Source organism: Musa acuminata, chromosome BXJ2-6 (genome assembly GCF_036884655.1).
Source record: "Musa acuminata AAA Group cultivar baxijiao chromosome BXJ2-6, Cavendish_Baxijiao_AAA, whole genome shotgun sequence".
Taxonomy (NCBI): domain Eukaryota; kingdom Viridiplantae; phylum Streptophyta; class Magnoliopsida; order Zingiberales; family Musaceae; genus Musa; species Musa acuminata.
In genome coordinates, this window is record NC_088343.1 from 1,841,170 (window position 1) to 1,850,900 (window position 9,731).

The 9,731-nt window shown below is 36.5% G+C and overlaps 2 protein-coding genes across 4 annotated transcripts; one reads left to right on the forward strand and one right to left on the reverse strand.

Moving 5' to 3' along the window:
* The first annotated feature begins 996 nt into the window (after positions 1–996).
* On the forward strand, positions 997–4,244 carry LOC135614190 (uncharacterized). Of its 3 annotated transcripts, none has more exons than XR_010487449.1 (9): positions 997–1,346; positions 1,438–1,491; positions 1,592–1,667; positions 1,844–1,923; positions 1,999–2,048; positions 2,149–2,233; positions 2,433–2,531; positions 3,097–3,370; positions 3,577–3,736. XR_010487449.1 is itself a non-coding variant. In XM_065111270.1 (9 exons), exons 1-8 carry the CDS (start codon positions 1,071–1,073, stop codon positions 3,808–3,810), a joined length of 954 nt encoding a protein of 317 aa, XP_064967342.1. In that variant the 5' UTR covers positions 1,001–1,070; the 3' UTR covers positions 3,811–3,848; positions 3,942–4,244. The 3 variants fall into 3 exon arrangements, 2 of the variants coding, with proteins under 2 accessions (XP_064967342.1, XP_064967343.1); XM_065111270.1 differs by lacking the exon at positions 3,097–3,370 and adding an exon at positions 3,942–4,244 and having other exon boundaries at positions 1,001–1,346; positions 3,577–3,848; XM_065111271.1 differs by lacking the exon at positions 3,097–3,370 and adding an exon at positions 3,942–4,244 and having other exon boundaries at positions 1,182–1,295; positions 1,374–1,491; positions 3,577–3,848.
* Positions 4,245–4,302: 58 nt separating this feature from the next.
* Positions 4,303–5,808, reverse strand: LOC103986750 (stearoyl-[acyl-carrier-protein] 9-desaturase, chloroplastic-like). The gene is made up of 3 exons (XM_018827030.2): positions 5,640–5,808; positions 5,073–5,559; positions 4,303–4,988 (listed from the first exon to the last, which is right to left on the reverse strand). Exons 1-3 carry the CDS (start codon positions 5,759–5,761, stop codon positions 4,425–4,427), a joined length of 1,173 nt encoding a protein of 390 aa, XP_018682575.2. The 5' UTR covers positions 5,762–5,808; the 3' UTR covers positions 4,303–4,424.
* Positions 5,809–9,731: the final 3,923 nt, after the last annotated feature.

The following is a 9,731-nucleotide window of genomic DNA, read 5'->3' on the forward strand; positions in this document are numbered from 1 at the left end:
AACAAGTAATCTTGTAAATGTAAATGATGAGCCAACTAAATAAACCCTGACACGAGATTGAAAGAATATTCGAGTTTGATTTGACTTATTATAAGTCTTAACTTGGTTTAGGCTTGACTCGTCTGTAATTTATTTATTATAATAAATAAGTTGAGTTAAAGCTCATGTATAAAACGAGTCAAACTAAAAAAGATTAATAAATCAATTTAATAAATACAAGTTACAATAGTATATCATGAAAATGAACATATGTATAGCAAAAAATAATAATATTAAGTATATTCTATAAACATTTTGACTTTAAACGCATACAGTTTATAATTCTTCAATATGTAAACATATGATCACCTTCAACATTTCTTTTAGATTTCTGATAAAATTTGTGTATATATGTAACATCATGTTAATTGAATTCTCACTGTTTAAAATTCATGTAATGTAATTCTAAATCAAAATTCCTAAATCTTGAAACATAAAAAACTTGTTAAGTTGGATTTTATTTGTTCGAGTTAGATGTTGAGTTAAGAGTCAATTAAGATCCTTCTGCATCTGTGTGTGTCCTGAGTTGATGCTAGTTGATTCAATCGTTATTTACCTTCAAATCATGTCGAAACATACAAGACCTATCCAAAAGATTTGATAAGCATATTATTATCAATTTCAGTTTTAGTATTTTGATTAGTGGTTTAGATCAAACGAAGTTTATGGGTTAGTTAACCCATCAAGCTCATATCATGACATTTAGCATTTTCCTAGTATTTGGGTATAATAAGATGAAAAGGACTATCCATCCGTGAATGGACTTTAATAAAAAACCTATACCCCAAACCCTATTTCAAATGCTAAAGCCTAACTTTAAAATTTAAATCCTGAAATCAATACCTTAATACCTAAACCTAATAAACCTTAAATCTAAAACTCTCAAACACTAAACTCTAGCAATTCCTAAATTCTAAATTCTAAATGCTATACAACGAATTGTGGACATGAAACCCGAATCCTAAATCCAAAAACCCTAAACCCGAACTCGTATTCCCAAGCCTTGAGGGGAAAGGATAAACCGATCAACGATGCTGGTCTTCGGGTGTACCGGCGGCGGCTGGTGCGCTGCACATGCCTTGGGATCGGCGGCTTCGGCCATGGCTTCCTCCCCGTTTCTTCGCATCGCCCCTACCCTTCACCTCCGACGCTGTTGCAGGAAATTCTGGTTCGAAGAGCCCAAGGAGGGCACGACGAATGGGTGGACGAGGAGGAGGTCGACGAGTGCGGCGCAGCGGAGCCCCGACGTGGTTGAGGTGGAGTACGCTGACCTCAACCTCAAGAATTTCTACGGCGCCGCTCCTAATGTATCCCAATTCCCCTTCCTATTCCAGGCTCTCTTTTCCCTCCTCTATTTGCGTTTTCCTCTTAATGGAACATTCCGTTCTTCTATGGCAGTTAGGTCACATTCGGATTCGACAACATGTGAATCCCCTCAGTTCTTCTTTCGCTGTGAGTGTTGATCACTCCATCTGTCAAATCTTCACGTCCGAGTTCTTTGTTTCTCCTTTATTATCTTTCTTTCTGTTTTTTATTATGGGGTGAATCACAGACACCAGTGGAGATTCCGGTATGGAAGGAAGTTTTCAGGGATCCGTCGCTCCCGTTGATGGTGGATATTGGTAGTGGTATGAAGTCGTTCTCTGTGAGAATAAATGGCATGGTCACTATATCTGTTTCGTTTTCCTCCTCATATAATAAGATGCCATGGTCTTTGCTTGTTGCTTCCCGTTTGATGTGAAAAAATTACGAGTATTTCTGATTCCCAAAAGTTTCTAATGATGATGACGATGAATCCTTGCAGGCAGTGGTAGATTCCTTATCTGGCTTGCTAAAAATTGCCCCGAAAGAAGAAATTATCTGGGTCTGGAGATACGTCAAAAGGTTCTAAATGCTACTGCTTAAGCTATCTTCATCTGATTCTTCCGTAGTAATATGGTCTTTTTGCTGTTAATGTAGCTAGTGGAGCGGTCACAGTTCTGGGTCGAAGAATTGGGTCTTGCAAACATGTGAGCTCTTGTGTATAAAATCACCTGCTCGCTCGCACATCATTCAAATGAAGGATTGTAAGCTACCTGTGGAACTAAAAGATGTTCATTTTTTGAGCAGTCATTTTATGTTTGCCAATGCCACTGTATCCTTCGAGCCACTGGTTTCCACCTATCCTGGACCTCTTATGCTGGTCTCCATTCTGGTGAGCTTTACCTAAGTTAGTTTTCCCATTTTAGAATTTAACAGGGAGATTATTCTTGATACTGCAAACTCAGGCTCTCTGTCACTAGTTTGAAGTGAGACAGGTTTTTCTTTTTTGCATAATGCAGTTGTTTCTTTGTCTTGAATATGACCAAATTTTGGGTTTGATTGAGAGCTTATGCCTTCATTCGATCTTGCAGTGCCCGGACCCTCATTTCAAGAAAAGGCATCACAAAAGAAGAGTTGTACAGGCGAGCTTAGTTGATTCCATCTCAAAAAGGTTGAGCATTGGAGGGCAGGTATGGCTCGCTTAACTTGCGCTTCTATTCTATTTGAGTTCGAAATACATAGCCGGCACGGATATATAAAAATCAAAATTTTCTTCCAAATTATTGAATTGAAGGTGTGCTGACTTATACCAGGGATAAGCAGAACATCTTTCTTTTTCCTTCCATTGTTAAAGTTAAGCACTTTCAGAAAAATCATAGCTAGGTCAATTTTTTCCTAAAAAGTTGGCCTTGCTGATTACTCTTCAAGGGTAAAGCATCACCTTAAGAACCAAAAAGGTTGATGAAATAAGAGAATTTATTTGTTTTCTTTGTTATCAATCAGCTTGTTAAATGACTGACTTTTTAAACACCAATGGTATGTCCATGTAATTTTGCTAGTTCTACCTAACTATTCTGGTGAAGTTATTGACCGGAAGGTACTTCATTGGCTTCTGATGTCTGTATTCACCACAAGATGACAAGTCAAATAAATTTTGATGCAGTTACAAATTTCACGTAATTTTAATTTTCAGAACCCTCTTCATTTTTCAGGTAGCTTAACAATAATTTTTTTTTTAATTTTTCGGGAGGATAGTGGAGGAGGGATGTGAAGGCAGTGAACCCTTACATACCAAAAAGATCCAAAATCATCATTGGATATGATATGCTACAACTCCTTAGAAAACACATCCTTCAGATCACTGCATCACAAGCAGCCTGCTAACTCGTCCGACCCAATCAGCTAAGTCAACTGCACGATTGCCTTTGTGCAGAATCTAAATGGGACATCTGAAAGTGTGAATTTCATTTTTTATGTTAAGTGACAAGCTGATAATTACAGAGAACCTGCCATCGCATCAAGTCAGAAGGTGATAGACATTATATCTCATGAATATTGCAAACTTTAAGAACAATTATGTTTTTTTTTTTTTGCTATCTCATTTGTTGGCTTACTTTTTCATTGCTGGGCTGCTCCCAGTGTTTCCGTTTAAATGTGGGAGTTAATCCTCTATTTTTTTCAAAGCTTTTTGAACTTGTTTGCGCTTCGACATAGCAATCTTATCACTTTTTGTAGGTCATTGTGCAATCAGATGTGCTTGAATTGGCATTCGACATGAGGAACCAGTTTGATGCTCGTTTGGATGTATTCGAGCATGTCGATACCATCGACAACAATTTTTTATGTGACACCCAAGGATGGGTGCTGCACAACCCCATGGGTATACGAACAGAAAGAGAGATACATGCAGAGCTAGAAGGTGCTAGAATCTACAGAAGGATATACCAAAAACAAAAGCATTGTGTTTAGCCAAAACATATGATCGATTGCCTTATTCCCCTGCCAAGGTATTTAGCTTCATGTCGCCTGTCCTCTAATTCATCCGTTTATATCCCTTCGAATTCACCAACCGTAACTATGCACTTCATGTGCTTTTACAGGGCATGAGATTTCGGTGATGGTGAGCCGAGGAACCATGCACGAAAATTGAAGGGCATGCCAATTCTTCCTGATGCAAACATGGCTTATGCTTCATCAGGTTGGTGACATTATCGGTCTACGACGTTTGAGAGTTACTGTTACAAAGCAGAATTTTTAGCTCGATTAGCAGTATGTCCTGATTCCTTTTATGAGACAAGCAAACCATGGCTCGTCGATAACATGAGGATCGTAGTGCTTGTGCGGAAAATTGTATACAAGAATCGATGATTCCTAATATATTTAGAATGGGGAGTCTGGCATTATTTCCGAGTTTACTGATCATCCGATTGTTGTTATTATTATGGAAACACATGAAGTAAAACAGGTGAGGGATAGGGATGTGAGTTAGAGAGAGATGAGCACAAACATAGCTATAAGCTATAGATATATATGGTTTTTGCTCAGACCGTGTAGATTGTGACAGACCATGCAGTGTGCAACTCTTAAATCTCGACTTCTCTGTTAAAGATCCAACTGAAGGGCACCATGCTGGTCTTCTTCTCCGCCCGTTCCTGAGCTCTCTCTTCCGTCTTGCGAAGCCTGCTGGGCAGACTGCAGACGTAGTCCTGAGCCCGTCTCCCCTCCCCCGACAACCCCGTCACTTCCCCAACCTTCCACCTCTCCACGAAGAACTCCACCACGTCCCCGTAGTCCTTGCTGGTATACACCCCGAGCCGCTGCGCGACGGAGGAGTAGTGGCGGAAGATGTCCCGTTCCTGCCCATCGAACATGAACCGAGCAGGCATTTTGATCCTCTTCCTCATCATGTCCGCCAACGCCAACATGGTCGCCTCCGGATCGACCTCGAACAGCTTCTCCACGATCTTCGTGTACGCCATCTCGTGGCGCTTCTCGTCCGCGGCGATCAGCCCACAGATCTTGGCCAGCAGCACGTCGCCGTGCTCCTTGGCTTTCCTTGCTGTGTTTCCGTGGGAGATGAAGGTTGCCCTCTCTTGGAAGGACGTGTACACGAAGCCACGGTACGGATCGTTGTCTGCCTCTATCATCTGTCCAAAACACAGAGCAAGTAGTGGTTACTACCCACCCCGTCACCCTGCGTGCAACGTAGCCTTTTTGGCTCAAACCCTTACCATGCCCGATCCGATCAAGTACTGTATCGTCTTCTCGATCTGCCGCATGTTCAACCTCCCGCTCAAGTACAGGTACTTGTTCAGGACGTCGCCGTGGCGGTTTTCTTCCGACGTCCACTTCCTCGTCCACCTCGCCCACGCCGTCATGCTCGCCCCGGTTTCGTCCCGGGTGCCGTCGAAAGTGTTGAGGACGTTCTCGTAAGTGGGCAGAGCTTCTTCGGTGATCATGTTGCCGACGAGGCAGACATAGTACGCGTCGGGGATCTCTGCCGCCCGCTCACGGATCTCCTTTATCCCATCCAAGAAGCCTTCCCCCGAAGGATCCGGCAGGAAATCCTGAGGCTGCCATGAGCTCTCCACCGGCTTCAGGAACGTCAACACGTTATCCTCCATCCATCCCTCCATAGATTTAACGACCTCAAGCTTTTCCGGACTAATGGCACGTACAACAGTCTTCTTCTTCTTCTTCTTCTTCTTCTTGTTGATCCTGCAACAACAGCAACAACAATAGTGACAACAGCGAGTGTAGTCATCGGTAATCAAGGTCTGCCGGAAAGCAAGTCTCACCCGGCAAGCATGGCAAAGTGGCCGGGTTTATAGGAGGAAGGAAAAGGGAGAAGTAACACAACAGTGGAAGACTTTGGACCGCAGCCATGAAGGAAACAAGAAGGGCTCAACCTTAAGGCCATTTATCTTGCGATCGAGCGTGCAGGCACGGCAATTCGTAGGAGATGAGATGAGATGCTGCTGTGCTGCAGAGGAGGAAGCCTCATCATTTATAGAGGCCACAAACTGAAACAGTGCAACTATTATGCTTTGATGTTTGAATCCTTTTGTCATTATCCAGAAATAAAATATTTTAGTACTTTGAAGTAGTTATTGTCAAGAGAGAGAAATATTTATATTGAATATATACAGTGTATTTTAAACAAATATTTATATTTTAAGTATTTCTTAATGGATATATCCCTATTTTACTTTTTTTTCTCAACAAATATCCTTAATTTAAAATATCTTTTAAAAATTTTCTCATCAATTTTCTTTATTTTCTCATCAATTTTAAATTAGTACAATGTTTCCAGTGTTTTTATTCTGGTACTATAAACATCATAAAAACTATTGAAAAATATTATAAGTGATATCATATTATAATTTTTTAGTTTTCATTCATTACTCATAAATCATTATGATATACAGTTGGTTGGTAGAGGTTATGATTTATGTATTTATTATAGTGTTTTTATTGTGGTAACCAAAATATTATAACAAGTCAAATTTTTATTTTTATTTGGGTGATGTTATTCAGAAATTATTATAAATATCTATTTGAATCAGAATGATATATAAATAGTTTCTAATGTATCTTGTTTCCATTTAATATATTTAAACTGTTTTCAAATAGACTTTACAGCGCTTGCAATGGCAAAAACACTATAATATGCTAAAAACATTATAAGCAATAAAAAATTTTAAGAGACAGTTTAAATATATTTTAAATAATAATACTATTCATAAAAGAGTAAAATGAGATATATTGATTGAAAAATACTCAAAATATGAATATATATATATATATATATATATATATATATATTATATACACACAATAAGGTAAACATGAATTATGTTTATATTTCTTTTTTTCCTATCCCTAAAATTATTGAAAAAAACATGAAGAGAGAGAAAGAGTGATAGTTAAGATAATTAAGAGAGAGAGAGAGAGAGAGAGAGAGAGAGAGTATGTAAAAAGATTGGATCTCCCATAAAATTGATGACAAAGAAAGCATGTGAAATTATTAGAGGGTTTATTTACATTTTCCACCAAAAAAATAGTTGGCAATCGTACCCCAACTCACAAGTCAGAGCGGACAACATTGAGATCGACTTGGATCCTTAATGTCGTTCTATGCCCTAATTGAGTTAGTTCTGTAATTGCGTGTAGATCGAAATCATAAATTAATAGAAATTCTAAGCTTTTAAGATGGAAAATATAAATTGTTATCTTTTCGGATCTATCGCATCATAGATAGATAAACTTCGTCGCAGCATGGTCTTTCATTCAATAAAATTGATTCCATTGATTCATGTGTTCTCTCCTCACATCTCATCCAACTAATCCTCCATACTACTCGTCTTTGACGTTTGAATGCTTTCCCCATGAGTCTAAATTATCAATGAACTCTCCGTGTTTCTTTTAGGTCCATTTGTTATAGGCCACTCTTTCTCCATGTGCTTTTTTTTAAAGTGGGTCATCAATATTTAATGGTTTTAATTAATTTTATCAAAAAAATTATTATTTTCATTATGGAAGTCGACTACATATTAAAGCTTATTATCGACCATTACCACTATCACAACGATGATATGATAGCGTAAGGTACGATGTGATTATTAATGGTGGTATAGAGACAAAGATGAAGAGGAGCGTGAGGTTGGAGTGCGACGGGAAAAGGCGAGAGATGAGGGTGGCCATGATAATACGATAAGATAGAGATGCTCTCGACATGATGAAGGCGATGACTAATAGGATTGAGACCAAGAACAATCTCATCATTTAAAAAATAAATTGTCCATTACGAGAATAAAATAAAAAGGATATGTTTTGTGAGAAAAGGTAAAATTTAAGTTTTTTTTTAATCTATTTTTAAAATTATTGATAAAAAGATAGTGAAATAGAAGGATATAATTATATTAAAAAGCCCCCAAATGATTAGACTTTTCTTGATAAAAATTAAGAGAGTTCCCAAAAAAAAAGATTGGATTTGGATTGAGTAATCTGTTGCTCTATTTACTTCTCCACTAAAAATAGTAAGGAACGATGCTACAATTTAATGAGTAGATATGGAAAATCTAACCAACCAACACTAAAATTTAATGAGTAGATATAGAAAATCTAACCAACACTAAAATTTAATGAGTAATTATTACCCCGTACTTTGAATTATATCAAGAAGATCAATTTTGATTCGTCTTCTTATCTGCATATATCACAAGTTTGAATATGTTAGGCCATAAGCGCCCACCTTCTATGAGCATTAAATTCTCCCACCTTTTTTTTATTAGTAGATTATTTTATTTTAAAATATTTTTTATTTTATAAAATTTATTTAAATTTTTTATATTTATAAATTATTTCTTTATAAATAGATGTAAATATTATTTTTCTCTTCCCTCTTTTTTCTTTTCCTTCTCGTCCTCTTCTTCTTTTTTCTTCAACAATGTTGAGGGTGTGATGATCGATGATGTCGGTAACGATGGTGTCGACATCAAGTGTCATCAACGATGATGACATCGATAAGGAATGTGATAAAATAAGAGATTTTGAGAAAGAAAAAAAAAGAGATAAATTTGATAATACTAAGGTTGTAAATAGTAAAATACTATTCTTGTTATTTTTTAAAAGATTATGAATAGCAAGTGACTGTGAATAATATATAGGAGCTATGAATAGTAAATTTGGATGAGTCTTTCTACCTAATTAATTATATTTAATAGTTTAAATTAATTTTATCAAAAAAATTATTATTTCGTAAAGTCATGTATACTATAAGCCACCATCGCTACCATCCTGATGGCACGGTAGCATAAGGTGTGACGATGGTAGGAAAAAGTATAAGGTGAGAATGTGACGAGACGAATATGAGACGAAGATGACTAACGGGATAAAGACTAAGAACAATCTCATCCTTTAGAAAATAAGTGATACACTATGAAAATAAAACAAAAAAGAGATGCTTAGTGAGAAAAGTTAAAAATTTGAAGTTTTTTTTATCTTCAAAAATATTGATAAAAAGATAGCAAAAAAGAGGGAGATAATTATACTAAAAAAGCCCACAAATGATTGGACTTTTCTTGAGAAATCTTAAAAATTAAGAGAGAACCAAAAAAAAAAAAAAAGATTGAAGAATTTGTGGCTCTATTTACTTAACCGCTAAAAACTGTGAGGAACCATACCAAGTCGAAATGGAGCACTTTGAATCCCACCATCACTGGAATTGTCATCCAGTAATTTGGATCGAAGATCAATTTTGATTCTTGTTTCTATCTACATGTGTCAAATTATTTCTTTATAAAGAATGAAAATAGTATCTTCTTCTCTATCCTTTTCTTTCTTAGCCTTTCTTTCTTGTCCTCCTCGAACAATAATATCGAGCGAGCAACAACAAGTTGGCAAAGATGACAACAACAGTGAGTAGTTGTGAATAATAAATAGTGGCTATGAATTGTAAGTTTCTTTAATTAAGAGTGGATGGACTTTTCCACTGACAACCTCGATTTAATTTTGGATCTAAGTTCTCATATCCTTTAAAGCTAATTTAATTTTCTCTCTCTCTCTCTCTCTCTCTCTCTCTCTTCCCACCTCCTCCTAGTCTACATAATTAATTATAATATAAAAAATTCAAATTAAGGATCATTATCTTGTGTTGATCGTATGCTAATTATAATATAATAAATGCCTATCAGTACCTATGTACTATGTTAGTATATCAAATAAATAAATGAAAAATTATATTTTAGAATACTTTCTTTTTCTCCTACTGTCTTAATATATAAGTTAAAGTTAGATAAAAATAAAGTATATCTAAGTCATAAATCAATAGAAATTTCTATTGATTTATCTTTTTGGATTCCATCGAGGACTAATTGTCTGGCAAAGTC